The sequence below is a fragment of the Euwallacea similis genome, chromosome 18 (assembly GCF_039881205.1).
Source record: "Euwallacea similis isolate ESF13 chromosome 18, ESF131.1, whole genome shotgun sequence".
NCBI classification, from domain to species: domain Eukaryota; kingdom Metazoa; phylum Arthropoda; class Insecta; order Coleoptera; family Curculionidae; genus Euwallacea; species Euwallacea similis.
The window spans coordinates 1,499,923-1,522,043 of NC_089626.1; the positions used below are offsets into that span (position 1 = coordinate 1,499,923).

A 22,121-nucleotide genomic window follows, 5' to 3' on the forward strand; every position below is an offset into this window, starting at 1 on the left:
GTACATCCCATCTGGGGACAATGTTCTTTTGGCAATTACTTACAGCTTTCTTTCTGGTCCATCAGTTGGAAAGTTCGAAACATTTCAAAATTTTCCCTCGTTACATTCGTTATCCATTCTCCAGTTTGGCCATTTATAATTCCCATTCGACTCCCGTAGTAGGACACATCGATTGCCTCGGAGAGAGCACTGGAAATATTTAAGAGGATCCTTTAAACGGATTTTGTGAAAAAATTGGGAAATTCTTGTAAATATTTCAAATGCTGATTTAAATTAATCATTGCATATACTTTTCAGAGGTAGATACGTCTTCAAGAGAAAGATGAGATGTTTGGCGATAACGAAGGAAGATACAGAAAAGTGCAAGATGAAAGGATGCTCTGCCCTAGAAATGCGCACAGAATATTTTATTTTAAATTCGTAATTTTAAGAGCTTATTTTCAAATTTAAATGACACGCGGCAATCATCTCTGAGTGCATTTATTGTGCACTTATTTGATGCAACTCCGTTGCTTATGCGGGGACTGAGGGGCTCAGTCGCTTATGTTTGGCTAGGTAGCAGTATGCCCCCATTACGATGAAAGTCTCAAACATGCTTCAGCCTTGTCGTTGAAAGGCACGATAAGAAACTTTGAACAATCGAACCATCGTGTGCAAGCATCAAATGTGCACTGGAAAATTTTTATCGCATTCGCTGCACTGAAAATTCGCCTGAGAGCAATAATTTTCAGCTTGCCTGATATGTTCGAAAACTAATTTTGCCAAATCTAGGGAATTCCAGTAACACGCTTTTCATGAAGGTGCGGGTTATCAGATATGGCTAATATTCCAAATATATAGGATTTTGAAACTTTGCCTAAACGATTTCGCTTAACTAGTTCTGCATATAACGTAGATTAATCTGCATAGCCGTCTCAGTAAAACGGATACGCATATCCAAATTTTCGGGAGTAAAAACGGTGTTCGGAAGTCTTAAATTTACGACAAGCACAGAATGAATAATGCACTGTGTGGGAGTTTGATCAGATTCAAACCCCGCCCAAGTCCAGGTCATAAATAAACCATTAGCTGAACTCTTATATGTATATATAAATTCAAAAGCTATGCGGAATGCTTTTAAACTTACGAACTTAAAAGTGGTGTTTTGAATATGTGTCAGTAAAGTCCCGGAAGAATACAGAAATCCATAAAGTAGGTAATACCAACGTAACTTGTAATTCTTCCATTATGTGAATTAAAGTCTCTGTAGTGTGCTCTTGCGTAATATAATCAGTCGCTTTTATGTGGAACACACGGATAAACATCCAAATGGAATTTCCATGTATTATGTAAATTACGACATAAATATTTTGTTTAATATAAAACAGATCTTCTCGAAATCGGCAAAATCATATTTATACTTCATTGGACAATTCTCTGCTAGAAAAGCGCCCGAAAGAAGGCGGTTGTTTCTCGATTTAAATACGAAAATTCTCCTTGACGAGCGCCAGTCCACATCATGACATCATCCAAGTCACTTGCGCAGCGCAGGTGCACACCTCCCCTAATGTATCGGACCAAACCGATGTCAAGTTACTGTCGATTCCCTCATACTTACTATAACATTTGTTGCGTGGTGTACGAGTCGAATGTCCCATCCAGAATAACGATCACTTCCAAATTTGCTAGTAGTCGTTTCCCGGTAACGTATTCAATTTTATCGTAGTTGTTTGCTATCGATCCTGCAACAGAAAGGTGGAAGTTCTAAGTTCTGACTAGACACTCGCAGCCATAATATCTTTGCAGGAAGATTCCCAAAACTTAGTCTAAAGTTGGAGCTGTCTGCCATGTCCACCTATAAATATAACAGCTTCCTAGTATTCTCAGCATTTCGTCTTACCTGCCTTGGTCTTATAAATATCAGCATGGGTTGCTGAAAGTTGCCGTATGTGCTCATCCATCATAGTTACACTATAAGTATTCCTGATGGCCTGAAGCAGTTTTGTAGAGCCATAGATCTGAAATTAGGACAAATTTTCATTTGTTAAGTTACGTTCATTCATAAATTAAATTCATTCATGAAAGGGCTGAAAGTAGTGTGTTGTTAACATCATTACTGAATAAGAACATGAAGCTTTGTAATGCAAATCCGGTAATTTGCATGACAAAGGCAAATTTCTGATTAGCTGAAGATTATAATTAGCAAGATCTCTAGACTAACCTGTGGATGTGTGACACAGAGAAAGGCGTGAGGAGATTATTCAAATTGCTGCTTACCTGATTGGAGAAATTTATATTTTCGAATAGATACTTCAAAGTCCCAGCTCTTTCCGTCACTTTGAAATTAAATTCGTAAGTGATCCCCCTGTCGGAGTAATACATATCTAAGAGTTGAGACAGCCTAGTGCTATCCAAGACGTTCAACAGATAAGCAGCTTTTTTCCCTATGGCTGCGCCTGAAACAATTAGATTGATATTAGTTTACAATTTTTCAGAGAAGTTCTTATAATAATCATTAAAATCTTTCCTGCTTTTTACGAAGCAACTAACTTAATAACCCCATTTTTTGCAAGTCATTACATTCTATCCAGACCTTCGTTCTGATTCGCTAAGCAAGCAAGATGTGGCTTGCCATTGTTTTCCCATTTCCATTATCTCGATAAGATCATTCCGTCCATAAAATCCTTCTCATCGTTATTTTAACGCTCCAGCTAGCGTTACGTGGTAATTCTATATCTTATCAAGTACTTTATATACATATTTTCATGATCATCTCAGAATTAAAGCCTTCTACGTATACTGATTAGTTACCATCAATTCCTCCAAGAATTTCCGCCTCGGTCAAGTCCCATTGCTGCGATTTCAAATAAAATGCCCTGGGGAGTAAAGTATCGTTCCAATATCCTTGATTGCCGATAGCAGGGGTTTCAGTTGCTTGACTTAAAACCACTTCCCCTAGATCTCCTGTTATTGTAACGAAAAGTATGCTATCGATGTTTTGACTCACGTTATTAGAATCGGGAGGCACCTCGTATGAAAGTGATAAATTTTTTCCTAGAAAAAAAATTGCGCGTAAGAACGATAAAATAAATGAAATAAAATAAATTGCTTTTTTCGTACAACTTAACAGGGCTGTGACCCGGAACCCAACTCAGGGCAACTCCCTTTGGGTCTGGCGGTTTCTGAAGAGCGCCTCTGTAATGTACTTCATCTGTGTCCAAGGGGACAGAAATTTTAACAGGTAAATAGAAAAAATGAATGCAAGGGCTGACTTTAAATAAAAAAAAGGTCTGATGATGGGTTTTTTGGGTCGAAACATTTATTAAGTATAAATGTGGGCAAATAATGAATTGTTCTTTCGGGAATGAATAGCGCTTTTGAAATAGAATATAAAACCGTACATTCTATAGATACGATCAACTCTAATGTTTTAATAAAATATCTACCGTACATACCAATATGTAAGCAGCAAATCGGGTTCAGACAAAGCAAGGCATTTTTGCTTTAGCTTCCAGAGACATTGCTTTACCAAATCGCTAATAAAAACAATAACGCGAAAAAGAGGCTCTGCTAAACCCTCTCTTGCTTTAAATCACTATAACCAATCATCCATCAAGTTTTTTGACAAAGCGAAAGAAAGCAATAAAAGGAGCTTTGTCCGCATTTCTACATGACAAAACAGCTTCAAATGAAGGACATTATTACATACGGAGTTGTTTTACGGAAGTGGCGATTAAATCAGTTATTTGATTTAATAAACAGTCCATATTGTAAATGTCTTATCTGCAGAGATGAGGTCGATAGAGTAGTTCACCTCGTTAAGCTCGATGACAATATCTGCCTTAAAGAGAAAATGACGATCCTTGCCTTTTATATTGAATTTCTGGTTAACCAGTAAAAGGAACCGTATCGAAAATCCTTTTCAGACTTTCACTGCTCCAAATAAAAGTAATCTTGGCTATCGAGATCGAAAGATGACTTCTTTTGTGTCTTATTACTTTGTCTGTCCAAAATTACATCAAGATATAACTTCTAATCATGCGCTTGATTTAACACAGACCACGCGACGAGCTTGCGCAGCAACGACAAAATCCTTAAATAAAAAGCTCGGTAATGAATTGTTTTTTCGAATGAACGGCATCCACATCGACCGACTAAATATCTCCCTGAAGTCATTAGCACATATCCCAATTAAGCCGTTTGAGCGATCCTCTAATAATAAATTAAAATCATACCACTAAAATGGCTGGATAAATGGGTGTAATTACTGCTAACAATTCGAATTAAATTTCGAGGAGCAGCACAGATATAGAATTAATCATGACTGTCGTCATATTCAAATTGCAGCGACAGGTTGCTTCTTGAAAGCCGTTTAATCGATTCGAAGCTAAGTCTAGGTTTGATGTAATTTTGTGGTAAATGTAGTTTACGCAGTTCCACCATGCACGGGAACTTGAGCTTCCATAGGGGATAATCTTGGTTAAGATGTGGTAAATTAAAACTGCCCTTTCAAAGCAAGTTTTCGAGCTGCGTCTCGAACAGACATTGGTAAGTAGGCTACCGGAAATGAAGGAAAATCAACAAGGGCCAGTATTATCCTGCTATTCCTGGAGTATGAAATTGAGCAGCGGTCCTTGGATTTTGTGTTTGACCTCACGTTATTAATATTGGCCATCCGGGAACAAGCTTTTTTAATTCTCTATAGACGTAGCAGCAAAACAATCAGCAATCAGTATCCTGCTGATTGGATATGCTTTTGAATATTTTACTTTCGTGAACCGAAAAACGGTTTGGAACGAATAAGCAACCCAATCGTTCAAAAAATAGACGTAATATTGACACAAAACCTTGTAAAATAAGAGAAAATCTCTACTCGCCTTCGTGCATGTGAATGGCGTCAAAAACTCTCTGGAAGGTTACTTGCTCTGGCTGCAATCCAGCCGCTATACCTCCTATCAAATGCGAGGCTGATATGGGACCCCATCTCGTTTGTATATTCCCCTGCTTCAACGGGCAATTACTTAGAGTGCTTGAGGTACTGTAATATGCAGATTTTCTGAAATAATTAAGATGATCAATTAATTTTTCCCATAACACGGACTCCAAGCAAATCAAGTCAAAACTGTGTAAGTGACGGAATGAAGCGCTGGAGATCAAACATTAACGTAATTCAATTCGGCTTCAGAACTTTAGTACTTATATACTTAATTATTCTTGCAAGTATTAAACCGACTAGAGAAGTTCGCTATTTCAACTGTGGAAATCGCGGTTGTGTGGTAAAATGTTACCATTTCTGACTGGCTAACTAAGTTGCATGATGAGCTCCATAAACTTGGATCAAAAGAATTACAACTCTGGAAAGTTGTAATACTTTAATTTAGTCATTGCTGGAAATTTTAAGTCCGGGGTTTTATAACGGAATTAGCGTCTTCTCAGCTGAAAGAAAAATGTTCAAGTCTTGCATGAATATTGTGGCCCAGGTTACAGGCGAAAATTTCAACCCTCTTCCTCGCAGTCGCAGAAGTTCGCCAATAATTCAAATAAGATTTAAATTTCCCCCCGACGTTTTGCATATTTGTTTATTAATCGGTAAAACACAATGTGCAGGGAGGCGCGATCTCCACAACATATTTTTGCACGGATTAGCTTTCCCGATTACAGCATTTAAATATCGCTCGATAAACCTTGAACTTGATGGATTTTCAGTTATAATCTTTCCTATTTACGTTCGAAAAGTATTGGGGCTTCAAAATGAATAAATTCAGACTTTTAAACTGCTCAGGATCATTTATATTCATTTACTTCATTCGCCCGTTCCTATGGGGTGCTAAAGTTGAACATGTAGCGGGTTTCTCCATTACAGTCCATTAGTTTAGTTTATTCCATCGCTCCTTCAATTCACTCCTCGGATTCTATTATCATTAAACTAACTCCACGTCTTCGTGTTTTTAACGTTATACTGAAAGCTGCCATAGAAAATTGGGACCTCTTGATTTCCAGTCGAAATTGTACCTTTTTTTATCAGAAGATTGGAAACGCAAAGTGTAACGAGACAACCTCCTCGAGGCAGATAAGCTGAAGAGCAGGCATGCCACGAGATCAATGCTTTTCCTAAGCTGTCGTCATCTGACTAAGACATCAATAAATGAGACAAGATCATACGCTATGGCAATAATTAAATTTACATACTTGTTTCGCACATGCTCTGAGCATTACATTACCCTGGGCCATCCTGTTTTGTGTTTATTGAAGCTGATAATATCAAATTAAACATCTTCGGTGATAATCTGCATCTCAAAGATATATGCAGCCAGCCTGCGAGCTCTGGAGAATTGGAGAATCACACTTAAACGAAATAAGAAAAATGGTTCTTTGGATTTATTGCCACCCCTGACAGTTTAAAACTTAGGAAACGATCCGAAACAATATCCAAACTTTCCAAATTTCCTGCCTTTAACGTAACATGGTGTTAACTGTTGGAGAATTTATGTGTGAGCGTTTAATGGAATATACACATAATGCTGGAAGTGAAAGTCAGATTTGATTTACCCCCCGTCATTAAACACGAAAGATTTTGTTTGAATGTGAACTCAATCACGGTATTGACCACAACTAATCAAATTATAGGGGAACGGAAGTCGGAGTGATGGTATCTGTTAGGTATTGGTCGTCATTACTAAATTAATTTCCGACATCGCGTTGATGTAGTGAATTTAGAACTGTGATAACAACAGCCATAACATGATATTCCTAACATATACATGGCAGTAAAAGCAACATAAATAATTCCAGAACCATTTAATCACTTCGGGAAAAGGAAATATACATATGTCCTTGTGTGGTTAAAAGATGTTGATGATCGCGAATGTTGTAAGGAACTCTTTTATTTTAATCTTGACAACTACTTAAATAAACTAACAAGAAAAAAAGTAACTATTCACAAAATACTCTAAAAAATAATAATAATTGGTGGTTTGCCAGACCTACCTATGACAACAACCAGATTATAATACACCTATAATGAACTAATTATTAATAACGTAAAACAGGTACTAACAATTAGCACCTGAACTAAATTACGTGCACCACAATACTCCCCCCCCAATAACGGAGGTATAATGTTAAGGGTATTAATCGTTACAATATAAAAATATAATTTAATTATGATTAATAATTTATACATTAGCAAAACGTACGGTTTTATCTTTCTTCTTTGTATGGTGATGGATGATTGGTTGGTTGATAAGAGAATCGAATTGATTATTAATTTTTGGATCTTGTGAGATTAAAAATGCAGGTTTTAACCTATCCATGGAAATATTCACTTCCTTATCTCTGACAACAATTGTAAAATATTTGTCTTCACGTTTTTTAACAAGAAAGGGACCTTCATACGGAGGTTGAAGAGATCTCTTTATGGTATCATTCCGAAGAAAAACATGTGTACAAGTGTTTAATTCAGGAGTTATAAAAATTTTTCTGTTAGAATGATGAGTAGTTGGAACTGGTTGAAGAGATTGCATTTTTTGTTTGAGGGTTTGTATAAAAGAAGAAGGATGGTCAACGATATTGCTGTCTTGAAAAAATTCACCTGGTAGTCTTAACGTTGTACCGTACAACATTTCAGCAGGAGAAACTCCTATCTCTTCTCGTAAGGTAGAACGTAATCCGAGTAAGATAGTAGGTAAGATTTCTGTCCAGCGTTCAGTTGCATAAGCTTTGATAGCTGCTTTTAATGTTCGATGCCATCTCTCTACTTTGCCATTTGTATTCGGATGGTAAGGAGAAGAACGGGCACGTTTACAGCCTAAAATTTGGGTTAAGGATTGGAAAAGAGAGCTTTCGAATTGACGACCTTGATCTGTAAAAATTTTAATAGGGGTGCCAAAACGACAAATCCAATTGCTATAAAAGCAATTGGCAACGGTTTCTGATGATATATTGGTCATGGGATAAGCCTCTGCCCAACAAGAAAATCTATCAATAATTGTGAGACAATAAGTGAAACCGTTTGAGGGAGGTAAAGGACCTATTATATCAATGTGAATATCATGGAATCTGGAATCCGGAATTTGAATTTGTTTGAATGGGGTAACAGTGTGTTTATGAATTTTGGCTTTTTGACAGTTAATACAACAACGAGTCCATTCTCGGATATTTTTATTCATTGAAGGCCAAACAAAACGGGATGAAATAAGTTTTGTTGTACCTTTAATACCTGGATGAGAAAGATTATGAAATTTATTAAATATAGCTTGTCGAAAATGTTTCGGTATGAATGGGCGAATTCTAGAGTTACTATCGTCGCAGTAAATCAAATTTTGTGTATTAGGAACTTGAAATTGTTTTAAGGTAAGTGATGTAAGTTGAGGATTTCTAAAAATGTGTTGAAATTCTGGGTCTGTTGTTTGAGCTTTTGCTATTTCATCGTAATCTATGGAATTCGGAAAAGAAATGGTTTGAATTCTAGATAGAGTATCTGCTACAATGTTGTTTTTGCCACTTATGTGAAGTATGTTGGTTGAGAATTGTGAAATGAAATCTAAATGTCTCATTTGTCTAGGAGATGCTTTATCAGATTTTTGAATGAATGCATAAATGAGCGGTTTGTGGTCTGTGTAAATTGTGAAAGGTCTTCCTTCAAGAAAATGACGAAAATATTTGATTGCTGAATACAGTGCAAGTAATTCGCGATCGTAAGTACTGTAATTACATTGAGTTTTTGAAAATTTCTTGGAGAAGAAGCTTAAGGGTTTCCATGAGGAATTTACCATTTGTTCTACAACTGCTCCCATAGCAAAATCTGATGCATCCACTGTTAAAGAAAGTGGGGCTGATGAACTGGGGTGATTTAATGTAGCAGCGTTTGCTAAGTCGTGTTTACATTCATTGAAAGCATTCACAGTTTCGTCAGTCCACTTGATTGGTGTTTTGTCATTTTTCTTACAGTTTTTGTGTAAGTCATGAAGAACACTTTGATGATGTGCAGCGTGAGGTAAGCATTTACGATAAAAATTGAGCATTCCTAGAAAACGTCTGAGATCTGAAATTGATTTAGGAAGAGGATAGTTTGAAATGGTGGATACCTTTTCGGGAAGAGGAGAAGAACCTTTTTCAGAAACTTGGTATCCGAGAAATTGAACTTTATGTTCGCCAAAAACACATTTGTTTAGGTTTATTGTCAACCCATATTGGTGGAGACGTTCGAAAATTGTTTTGAGATGCTCTTTGTGCTGAGCTTCGTTTGTTGATGCAATTAGGATATCATCTATATAAGAAAAACAAAAATCCAAATCTCCAAGTACTTCATTGATGAAGCGTTGGAATGATTGTGCTGCGTTTTTCAATCCAAATTGCATCCTTGTAAATTCGAACAATCCAAAAGGTGTGATTATGGCTGTTTTTGGAATGGATTCCTCTTCAACTGGGATTTGATGATAAGCTCTGATGAGGTCAATCGTGGAAAAAATTGTTTTTCCTTCGAGAAAATAAGAAAAGTCATGTAAATTGGGGACTGGGTATTTGTCTACCACAGTAATTGAATTGAGTCTGCGATAGTCTCCAACCGGTCGCCAATCGGAAGAGTTTTTCTTGGGAACCATATGTAGAGGGCTGGCCCAAGGACTATTTGAAGGACGACAAATACCTAAGTTAATGAGGTGTTGAATTTCTTGTTTTGCCAATTTAAGCTTTTCTGCTGAAAGGCGTCTAGGTTTGGAAGAAATAGGAAAACCTTCTGTGAAAATAGTGTGAGAGGTGCTATGTTTTAGTGATAAGGGAGTAGATGAGAATTTTGTAATTTCTGGAAATTGAACCAAAATGTCAAAATATTTGCATGAAGAAGGAATTGCATGAACTGATGATGTAGAAAGACAAGAAATTTTACCATTGTTTGTCAGATTAGTTGTGCTGTCGATAATTCGTTTACTGCCCAAATCTAGTATTATGTTAAAATAGTGGAGAAAATCAATTCCAATAATCGCATGATTTGTTTGTGCCACAATAAAATTCCATGTAAACGTTCTTCGGAGACCTAAACTAACTGTAAGAGTCTTGGTTCCGAAGGTGGAAATACATGTGTTGTTGGCCGCAAATAAGGTGTATTGAGATTGATTTTGTTGTATTTGAAAAGATTTGGGTAACAACGAAACATCAGAACCAGTATCTATAAGGAAATGAATACCAGTTAAAGGGTCTTTGATAACTAACCTGTGACTAATTATATTAATGTTTTTTTGTCTATCTTCGTTGGTGTTCGTGGAGATCTTCACTTGGCAGTCCTTTGTACCCGCGCCGTCTGCTGCCCAGGACGACGCGATCGTTAGTTTTCCTTCTTGTAATCACAAGGAGACACACACTTGCGAGCTTTTTCTTGGTAATTTTGATGGTACCAGCACCATGAAGAATTTTGACGATCTCTGCTGGGTGAATTGCGTCGAAATTTAGAAGATCTTAATTTCGAATGGGATCTGATTTGCCTCTCTAATTTATCCAAACGTTTAGTGATGTGTTTGAATTCTTCTGAAGATGTATTTTTGTTGATTTCATTGGGACTGCTTGTGCATACCTCTGACTTGATTTGAGAAACTTGGGAAAACTCTATATCAGCAATTTTATCTGCTATATTCGCCACTTCTGATAATGGCAAGGAACATGCCGTTAAAATGGTCTGCATATTGTGAGGTAATCTCTGCATCCAAAGGGTTTTCAACATCTCTTCTTGAAGTGAAGAGCCTCCCAAACTGTTCATTTCGGATAGAAGTATGGAAGGTTTTTTGTCTCCAAGTTGAAGTTGCGAAAAAAGTTTCTTATACTTTTTTTCTTGTGATTCTACGAGGGCATCCAATACCTTTTGACGAAGGGTTTGGAACTTGTTGTTCATGGGAGGTTTAATAATTAGATCTCTAACACAAATCAAACTTTCTGTGTCCATAATTCCGATAGTAGTGTGGAATTTCAAGTCGTCTGAAGTCACTCCATTGATAAAAAATTGTGATTCCAATTGAGAAAACCACAATTCTGGATCTGTTCTACTAAATGGTGGAGCTTTAATGAAGATTCTAGCTTCTTGATCCATAGAGGGCTCGATGACGTTAGCTTCTGGCTGGATGGTTCTAGAACGTGGCATGATTGGATGAGATAGCTTGTGTTCTAGAGGGTTGATGCGTTGAGTTCGGAATCGGGGTCACCAATTGTCCTTGTGTGGTTAAAAGATGTTGATGATCGCGAATGTTGTAAGGAACTCTTTTATTTTAATCTTGACAACTACTTAAATAAACTAACAAGAAAAAAAGTAACTATTCACAAAATACTCTAAAAAATAATAATAATTGGTGGTTTGCCAGACCTACCTATGACAACAACCAGATTATAATACACCTATAATGAACTAATTATTAATAACGTAAAACAGGTACTAACAATTAGCACCTGAACTAAATTACGTGCACCACACATATACAGGGTGTGTATATTATAATGTATGCAATATAATATTTTTTCCAATTTTCTTTCGTTTTCGAGATATAAGACATTTTTTGTGGTATATATGGAAAACGAAAGAAAATTAGGAAAAATATTATAATATATTAGAAAAATTACTCAGAATTCATTAGTCTTTCATATGCATCACATCTTCATGTTCTGGGGATCGAAAAAAATGTGACCATTTTGCGCCATCTAGGCAAAAACTATATTATTAGGTGTATACCTATGACTCCGCGTTTTTATTTCTAGTTCTATTTTCTTTGAAAAAATATTTTTTTATTTAAGGAATTTTATTTCATTTTTTACTCCGTATTACCAGCTTTCTATTTATATATGATAATTGCTATATGACCTTTTAAAACTTTTCAATTAAGGTTTAAATATGTCCAACTTTGTGCCGAATAAACATCATTTGCGGGAAGCTTTGCTCTTCCTTTTCCATCTTAAGAAAAACGCCACTGCCGCTCACCAAATGCTCGTTGAGGCTTATGGCAATGGTGCTGCGTCTATAAGAACTTGCCAACAATGGTTTCAGCGCTTCAAATCAGGTGATTTCGACCTCAACGACAAGGAGCATGGTAAGCCATCGAAAAAATTTGAAGACGAAGAACTGCAGGCTTTGTTGGACGAAGACGCCGCGCAAACGCAAGAACAGCTCGCATCTTCCCTTAACGTCACGCAGAAAACGCTTTCGGTTCGTCTTCACGCTATGGGAAAAATTCAGAAGGAAGGAAAATGGATGCCTTATGAATTGACGGAAAGGAACAAAGAGCAACGAAAAACGACGTGTGAGATCTTGCTTGAACGTTTTCAAAGAAAGTCTTTTCTACATCGTATCGTGACCGGAGATGAAAAATGGCTTTACTTCGACAATCCAAAGAGGAAAAAATCATGGGTAAGCCCGGGTGAGCCAACAACTTCAACCGCAAAGCCAAATATCCACGGGAAGAAGGTATTGCTCTGCATTTGGTGGGACCAGCGCAGCGTACTCTATTACGAGCTTCTCCAACCTGGCGAAACAGTCACTGCCAATCGTTACGTCCAACAACTAGTGCAGTTGCGTAATCAACTCGCAGTAAAGAGGCCAGAATGGGCAGATCGACACGACAAAGTCATACTGCTTCATGACAACGCAAGGCCTCGTGTCGCTCAACCAGTCAAGAACACCTTGAAGGATTTCAAATGGGAAGTCTTACCACACCCGCCATACTCGCCAGATATCGCCCCGTCGGATTATCACCTTTTCCGTTCAATGGCTCACGGTTTGCCAGAGCAACGCTTCCAGAATCGCCAAGAAGTCCAAGAATGGCTTGATGAATGGATCGCTTCAAAACTGACGAATTTTTTTTACGATGGAATCTATAAACTGCCTAATCTCTGGGAAAATGTTGTCATTAACGATGGAAATTATTTTTAATAAACATTGGTAATAAATTTATACAGTTTCAAGCAGTTGAAAATGCGTAAAAAAACGCGGAGTCATAGGTATACACCTAATATAAAAAAAATGATATTAACAAATTCAAGATTTTTGAAGCGATTAACAACACCAATTTACAAATTTTAAATAACTTGCTTCGTTTTTAAGATATCCGTAGAGGGAGTCTTAAGTGGAACAGCCTGTATAGGAGTTGGAGGGGGAGGGGGGAGAGGTATCGTGTTACCCAGGAAATCTTTGGTTTGATGGAATATAATTATTGTCACCGTAAGATTAAGCTAAAAATTGGTATTCCAAGAACGGTCACTCAAAATATTACTGAGGGACACACGCAAGCTCTCAGGACTCAAGCGCTTTCTGACTTTGAGGATCTTCATTCCTTCTCCATGTGTGGTTTGCTGTAAATGATAAAACTGCCCTGTGTCGAAATATTGAAGAGAGCTCTATGCAATGCAAACGAGCCTCAAACCACTGCTTAGGTCTCGATCTTGCCTCAATAGATTTGACCTCGGTGTTGCATTTTGTGTAAGACATTTCCGCCCATCGCTCTTGTTCAGACTAACGCCTTCACAACCCTTTCTATGCAGCTCTCAATGCGTTAACGGATTCATCTGAGCTTTTAATGAGGAAAAGAAAGATGGCGATAATTTCTTATAAAGAGATCGAAATATGCGCTCAAGGAGGAGAGAGTCTAGGAACAGAGAGTTATACGAGGATAACATTCTTGGGTTAGGCACGAGTCCAGATGGGCTTGCTGCTGGACTGATCTAAGGCAGTGTGGTGTTTGCAGCGGACTGAAAATGTACGTATGTCTCAATCTCAATCAAGTCTAGTTCCATCTGTTCATGAAGAGGAGGAACTCGTTCACCTCACAGGAAATAACATGTGGAGGTACCTCATACGTGGGTTTCCGGTGATGCGTTCCTTCCTCGAGAGAAACTTCAGATATTTTTAATCTTAAACCTTCAACTGACAATTATTCCTCAAAAGAAAATTAAACTTCCTTTCTAGGCCTCGTTTATCCTATAGAAAAAATCGTTCATATATTTTCTTAATCCTTTCTAAAGCTTTTCCATATTTATTGGGCGCTCAAGTAGCTGTATGAAAGATGTAATATGCTTGCTTTCTCCCGAAATGCACACAGCCCATTACAGAATAATAAAATGTTCCCGTCAGGACCTTTCTCGGTTCATCGCAAACATTTCGTTTTTCGAAGGATATAAGTGCATGTAGGAAGAAAATCGATATAAATAGCTTTATAGCGTTGAGGCCTCAAAGCGCCACAAATAAATATTTGTTAGGGTCCCTAGTGGGGTCTAAAGCAATTATGTCACAATGTCATTTCTCTTGTTAATACTTCTTGTTGGCGGCAAACTGGAGGGTAAAATCAAACATACCCTTAATAGCGACCGCGAAGTTTTATATATCGACGTGTTATTGCCTTAGGTAGCAGAATAAGTCTTTGCCTGACATTTAGACATCTAGAAGTATAATTTAAAGGCTTTGTTCCCGATACAGCAGGAGGGTAAATCATTAAACGTAATTAACAACCGAGGAAACATCTGAGAAAGGCGCGAGAGCCTCTTTTCTAAGGAGACGCACTGCAGTACAGATTAAAAAAGGGGCATCTCATTTGAGGGATTAACTAAATAAATTTCTCTCGAGGCTTTTTTATAGCAAACAGTTTGTTTGCATCAAAGAGCACAATATAACTTAAGGCACTGCTTTAAAATTCAAATTCGGTTACGCTTGGAAAGAGTGAAGATATTTAAATCAATACGCGTGTACTGTGAGGTTTTTACTAAGATTTTGCCTCCTGTATTACTCGAATATTCATGGGACGAACCCTGTATATAATTAATACCCTTGATAATGTCTTAGCCCTTACCCCCCTTGTCTTAGCTTTTAAAATGTATAATCACCGTTTTTTAGGAATAACGCTTCACAGGTTGCGAGGCTCGAATGAACACCCTTGTTAACGTTTCGCTGGCGAATCGAGACAAAAAGAGCCATTTTGGAGAGTTTCACACAATTTAAATATTCATATCTCATTGATTTTAGTTCACCGTTTATTTCCGTTTTTCTACTCTTTTTTCCTGAGTTCTGAAGACGCTGGCGAATTTGTCAGTGACGCGTTAACAAGGGTGTCTTTCCGAGCCCTTAATAAAGGGTGAGCGTTATTCTCAGTTATTTTTATCTGAGAACAGTGTGCAATTCCACCGCTACCACTCCTGCTGCTGTATGAGATATTATTACTAAAATTTAAAAAAAAGGAAGAAAAAAGAATAAACTATCGGTCTCGAACGTATCAAATATATTCATATAGTCACACGATATGGTTAGGTAAAGAATTTGTTAGTCTCATTTGACTTCGCTCTCTACAATTTGTTTCGAAGTAGTGAACCATACCTCCACCTAAAGAGAGTATATCTCATAGTAGAGAAAAATACCTCCATTCACAACAGATAAATCTCGGTTTCAAAAATAAAAAAATATTTCAGTTTCACGAAGGAAATGGGGCATTTTCTTTCCACAGTAAAGTTTACCACATTTGTTTTCCATCCATTATGATGAATACCAGACGTTTGTCTATCCTCTCGTATAGAACAACCGCAAAGCCTCTATAGGCAAGTAAATAAAATTCCTTCACAGTTGCAATCAGCAAGTAAATCGGGGAAAACTTTTTAAAATTCCAAGAGTTGTTTAATAGAAGTTTGTCGTCTTTCCAGTTTAACAGTAATACAAATGCTGCAAAGTCACCTTTAACAGAAGCTTCGAGCATTGTTTCTGAAAATTTCAATAATCAGGAATTCTTGATGAAGCTTATTACAAGAAAATCCTTTATTTACATACTAATGCGGTGTACCAGGTACAAAATAACAGAGAACTGGGGCTGTTTAAAAACGACAAAATGAGTAATTAAAACCATTACTCCTTCGAGTAATTTTCGGAACATAAAAGGCAAACGAAATCCCTCATGTTGAAACTCGACATTGCCATTTAGGGGATTAAATCAAACATTTGGTCCCAATGGGATTATTATCTTAAAACTTGACCCTCGTAAGTGTCAAATATGCCGGCAATGTAATATACTGGCATAAACCGGTAACCTTCAGAGGATATTTGTTAACCTCTAGGGAGGGCGTGAGAGATCGATGCGTACCTCCGAGAGGCCTCATTTAAGGGAGTGAATATGTAGATACGGTTGTTTGTGGACCTGTAGGCAGTTTTCAGTCGAATGTCTCTATTCGTTTGAAATACATACCTTAATTAAAGGCCGAATTAGTTTTAAGTGACTTATTCAAGTTGTAAAAAGCCCCTTTCTGCTTTTAATTAATGTTCAAGCAATTTCATTTCAAAGCTTAGAATATCTCGTACTATGCAAAGGTATATATACACATATATGTATATCTGTGACTACAGTAAATCTGAAATTAATCATATATATGTCATAACAGATGATGTGAGATGAAACACAAACATTATAGCGAAAAGCTCTTAAAAAGTCAGCTTTACACATTGCGATCAATTTCTCTTTATCAAGGAGAACAGTCTATGTCTCTTTGCGAGGAGTTTCTGTGAGAAGACAATCAGAGCTGAACGCAAACAACTCTCATCATTAAGAAGCGCATTCTTTTGATGAAACCCAACTATTCCGAAGAGAGTCGCACTAATATGTCGATTCAGGCGATGCCGTAACTGCTAGGAAGAGCAGCTCAAACTTCGTCAGCTGAAGTAGAGCGGTTCAAACCATTAGAACATCGCGAAATGTTTCATCTCTTCTTCATCATCAAATGTTCCATCTCTGTTCAAACAAGAGCGCTAGAGCAGTGAACACTACTTACATTTTTAGCTGTAAAACCTCTTTTCATTTTGCACATTGCAAGACAAAGGGTTGTTTCCTTCGACCTTCTTGGGCCATAAAATCGCATTGACCAGATGATGTTGCCCTCTACATGCTTGGGAAACCACAAATATTGTATTACAGTTGGCGACATAAAATTATAACACCTGAAATATCTTTTTGGCTTACTGCCTAGTTTCGTTTAATGCAATATGATCGGTATTTTTTAAAAATATAATTCTATCTTTGAAAGAAAAAAGGCATAATGAAATCACCTCTCGATTCGCGAAACTTCATTTGACTGGAAAATCTGATGTTGGCAGCTAAATGTTATGAATTAATTTAGAAAAGACCCATGATAATCTATCCTTCACTCCTGTTAGTTCGCCTCTCATTATGCCGAGCATATAATTGCTTGTGCAGTTTACGCAAGAATAAATTACCAACAAAGAAATAAATCAGAAACATGTTCTAAAATGGGTGTTTAATTTCGAGTTTCCCTTTTAGTATTTCCGCTTCTCTCCCTACAAATAAGAAAAGAACGACAGGTTTTCATTTGCCGCAAATGGTTGTGATGAGGCCTAAACGTTGGTCCAAATTAAAAATGGACGAATGTGAAAGGGTCAGAAAATTGGACCACTACATTTCCCTTTTGCGTAATTATGCAATATTCATTTGTAAATAAATGACTGCGTCGTTAATACATATATCACTCAAATAGCAAACCCATTATCGACCGCAGTCAATTTGCTCTCTACTCAACGTCTGTTTTTGTTTCCAAGTAATGTTTGGCAACATTTGCGTGAAGGATTGTGGGGATGTTCAATATGAAAATGCCCCTAGGTCGCTGTGTTACTAACGCGCTTATACTTTCCAATATATATTTAGGGCTTTCGAATATGCAAAGTTATTATATTTATTTAGGTTTTGAAGATACATAAAGCCCAGAGAAATATCGCAAACTCTGCCTCTGACGTGAATTACAATGAGGGGATTCAACCTCTCTAAAAATTTTTGTCAGAAACACCATATTAGTAGCTCGTTTGTGTACAAAGTAATATAAATTTCCTCCTTATTATATCAAATTAAAATTATTATGGGTATAGAGAACAGAATTCATTTTTGAAGCGAAACTCCCCTAACTTTCTGTTTAATTTTCTGCGCCGGTTGAGCAGGCTTTACCAGGGGACTTGTTGTTGGCAGGACATTGGTTTAAATTATTTTCATTTTACAATTATAAAATATTCTAAATCGGTTTGTCATATTTCAAGCAAATTGATTTTCATGACCCTAATGGTTCGTCCCGGGGCCGCAATATTCATGCCAATGTACTTACCCTGGCATCAAAGAAGAATCCTCGCATGTAGAATCTTCATCCCCTCTTACAAATCTATATACAGTATTCGAAGCCAATTGATGTAGAAAACATAATTCCTCTAGAATTAATGTCTCCACGGGAAATAACGAGGTCTTTCCGGATATTAAGTACTCAAGGATAACTTTGAATTTATGGAATTTATTCAGAGTGGCAGCATAAGGAATTGCGAAATCAGTCTCGGTCATATCTGGACTCCTTTCAATCCCATCGAAAATTATTCTAAAAGTGAAAGCCATTAGTTTTGGAAAACCCCCGTCATTTTATTTTCAAGCTTAATTGGAGAGCTTGCTTTGTTTACAATATTTTAAACAACAATTGAATCCCGAATAAATTTACATACTTCCATATTTGAGAGTGAATAAAGCTTATTGTTCGTAAATTCTTAAATGTGGGATCAGTGCAGTGTACGTTTAATCTCCTTAATTGAATGTTCATGTAGTGAATAGCTATCGAGAATATTTAAGTACATTTTTCTTCCCTCTCTTTCAAACTTAATGAAATATTTATAGAAACGTTTAGCTGCTTAGAAATATAATGAAAAGCGGATCTTAATGACGTTATAAACGCTCAAATTACCACCCCAATTTGTATGCAGATTTTTGTAAATTTTAAAAACATTTCAGCAAAAAATGTACAACGCATCAACGTAATTTAAATAAACTAATCGGGAGAAAAGGAAAAAATTCTTTCTTTAAATCGCTTACCCATGTATCATAGACGTCGTTAGCACCCTGGTGTTAGTGTTGTACTTTTCGCTCAGTTCTACTTTACGTAACATTTCGATTAAAACTTTCATTGTAAGAGGTGGTCTGGATATAATCGTGAAATTCCTCCTGTAGCATGCTTGTAATATATCGGGAACGGATGATGAAGTTTCGGACGTTTTTCCAGGAGATAGACCTAAAATTTTTTTTTATTTAATAGTTTAAGTAATAAGCATGTGCTTAAGTGTTAACCAAATATGACGGTAAAATTTCCTAATTCAAAAACCTGTGATAACCTTAATTTTAACCAAAATATTCATTTAGCGGGATATTTCAACGGCGCCTGCGCCATTAGTGTGCAGACCACTCTGAGAGAGTTGCAAAAAGACCAATAATGTTCTGAATAAATATGCCTTCATTTGCGATCATAATGCCTATATAATTTTTTTTGTTTAGTAGAATTATTCCATAAATTTTGGTTACATAGCTTGAATATTTTATTTTTGCGAACGTTATATAAGTTTGAAAAATAGGGCAGTTCCCTGACCTTTAAAGTAGATATTTCCGCTTCAGCTTAGTTCTAGATCCTGGAGTAAGTGGGGTAGATAGAGCACACATACACTCTGTTAAAATTTATAGTTATAGTCGACGTAGCCTGGCTAGAAGGCTTTTTGGAGAGGAAACTAGTGACGTGAAGTTAAATCCCCCAGTAAATCGTAAAACTTTGTTTTTCGCCCTCTCGTTGAGGAAGGTACTTTTTTATTAAAAAAAAAAACAAATTCGCGATACAAATAATTATTCACAATCAGAGTTGAAACTCACACCCAATTAATATCTCAAAATATCCAATTTCGCATTGCAGCTTCTTGCTGAATGGTCCAATTTGCCAGAAAAATTACAAATGTGGAAATTGCGTCCCAGATTTGGTTTCGTTCCACTTTGATATAAATAGCTATTACCTAGATTTAGGTCAGTAAATACCGAATATATGTCAATAAGACCGTGAATGGATAACTCTCAACAAGTAATTGGCAATTGCGAAGCATGGCGCGTGCGTTAATACCGGCAAAACTCGGCAGGTGAGCGTGATTGAAATTTAGAGTAAGATAAATTTAAAAATGTATGATTTCAAATGATTTTAGATAATATTTTCTGATTAATTTGGCTGTCGATATTTTATATGTTAAGTATATGAATGCCACGCGAATAGATTGAAACTTATAAATATAAATGAATATAAGAGAAATTCTATAACTATACTATTGCAGATCTTCAGGTAATTCACAAAATGACCATACAACGGATATTCATTAAATTTCTATAATATTTAGCAAAGATTTAGTGATCAGAGCGACACTTGGACAACCACTGGAGAATTTTTCCGGGGCGCTTCAGTACGTGTGATATTAACTGACCTAATCAATAATAACCAAATTTTCAAAATAAGAATTGACGAATGTGACGCGCATGCCTTTAAGGCGTTTCCAGCACGCTGAAACAATTGAAACGCTGTTTAGTTCTTTGCCTGTTTGGCAATCATTATAATACTGAATAACCAAATTCAAAGTATTTAAGCGCAAGTCTCTCGCCTATTTAGTGGCCAACTAATCTGATCAGAGCCTAGTGCATTTCCTATAGGATTATAATAGTTAAAATATTTTCCACATATTTTGGATTTTTAAAATCAAAACGCTTTTTTGGAGAGACATAAATTAGTCTGCTCTGATAAGTCAACTGGGTAAGTGGATATAAATCAACCCATTGTGCATGATTAATACATGTTTATGGTACCCTGACCGCTCTCTAAAAATAAATTCCATGTGCATGTCTTTAATTTTCATTTTGTGATTTTATGTGGTTTTCATTGCATTGATAGTTATTAACTTAAACAAACATGTTTCAAGATAAAAATTGTGGTACAATAGAAGGTTTTGTGTGCACGTTTATATCTGTGGCAGAATATTTCCTAAACGATACTTAAGCAAAAACTTTTGTTATTTTTCAGGTAACACATTTTTATGCCACAGCCCTAATTCGAAGTTTCTGCTATCGACCTGCAACTTTGGTTACATTTACATGTTAATTCCTGCCATAACACTAAAGAATCGTTACTCACAACTCGCTAGAATCACAGAAATGTACAAAAGTATCCCTTTCATCCTTTATAATGCGGACACATCACCCTCACGATAACCAGCAAATTAATCATTCATTGCCTAGAACTTAGGTGTTCCCAATTCAGTACTATCGTTATCTCCTTTGTTGTTTCATGATGAGATAACAGCAAAAAATTGTTACTTTTATTAAACATCCCAATAATCTCACACATCTTATTACAACCACGAACAAAAATGTCGGACACGTTTGGGTTTAATCTAAACCTTTCGGGTCCTTTCAAATGTAAATGGCTGCTTTCTCATTAGTGGCAGAAACAACCGTTTATCCCAAAGCCCTTTATTCTATATAGTTAGGTGGCCTTCATCATTTGGTAAGCTTTGCTGTTGGTTTTTAGTGAAACTTTATATCCACTCGTTAGAATTTTCGACAGGAATTGCGTTTCTTCCTTAAAATTGCTCCTCTAGAGTAGTACAATGAAAATTCAAAAATGAAAATGGACTCTGAAACCCTCCAATAGGTGTGCAATAATGCATGGAATAAAAGGAATGGATGAAGGTAGGGCTTTACCTTTGTATCTAACAGTTGAGCCTTTTCTATTTTGTGCGAACAACATAAAGACTGCCAACAATAATGAAATTGAATAGATTTATTTTCTGCGAAAAATAGTTTAAGTTTGGAAGATTTAGCGCTTACGCAGAAGTCGGTAAAATGAATGTGGAGTAGCTAAATCACAAAGTGGATGTTCGTAAGCAAATCCTCTTTGCGGTCATTCCATTGGTTGCAATCGATTATTGTAAATCGATAGAGATGTAATGTTAAAAGACCTTACTCACAACATGTTGGCACTCAACTCTACTGGTACCAAAGTTCCTTCACCATTAAGTCCAGAAGGTTAACGGTACGACCTACGATTTCTGCAAACGTTTAAAATTTCATAATTAAATTTACACTCGCCATTGTAAGAAGCTTAATATATGAATATGAACCTTCGACAACCTCGAAGTTTCAATTAACTTCCCTTACAATGTTTCAGAAACTTTGTTGAACTTTTGCAACTCAACTAAATCTTGAACTTAAATACTCAGTAATATTTTATATCTTTCTCATTAAGTAAGCTCCCAGTACACATTCAATTTAAGTTTTTGCCAACGCTTGCTATTTATCTTTCAACGG

General features: G+C 36.5%; 1 protein-coding gene across 1 annotated transcript in view; it reads right to left on the minus strand.

Annotated features, from left to right (window-relative positions):
- Positions 1-21,058, minus strand: part of LOC136414690 (uncharacterized) — a 28,294-nt gene extending 7,236 nt beyond the window's left edge. Inside the window, exons 1-9 of the mRNA XM_066398858.1 lie at positions 20,947-21,058; positions 18,831-19,026; positions 18,085-18,345; positions 4,857-5,035; positions 2,791-3,033; positions 2,257-2,435; positions 1,880-1,997; positions 1,598-1,721; positions 44-189 (exon numbers count right to left, since the gene is read on the minus strand). Coding sequence (XP_066254955.1) covers positions 44-189; positions 1,598-1,721; positions 1,880-1,997; positions 2,257-2,435; positions 2,791-3,033; positions 4,857-5,035; positions 18,085-18,345; positions 18,831-19,026; positions 20,947-20,989 — 1,489 coding nt within the window. The 5' untranslated portion in view covers positions 20,990-21,058. The remainder of the gene's footprint in view (positions 1-43; positions 190-1,597; positions 1,722-1,879; positions 1,998-2,256; positions 2,436-2,790; positions 3,034-4,856; positions 5,036-18,084; positions 18,346-18,830; positions 19,027-20,946) is intronic.
- Between the last annotated feature and the right edge of the window lie 1,063 nt (positions 21,059-22,121).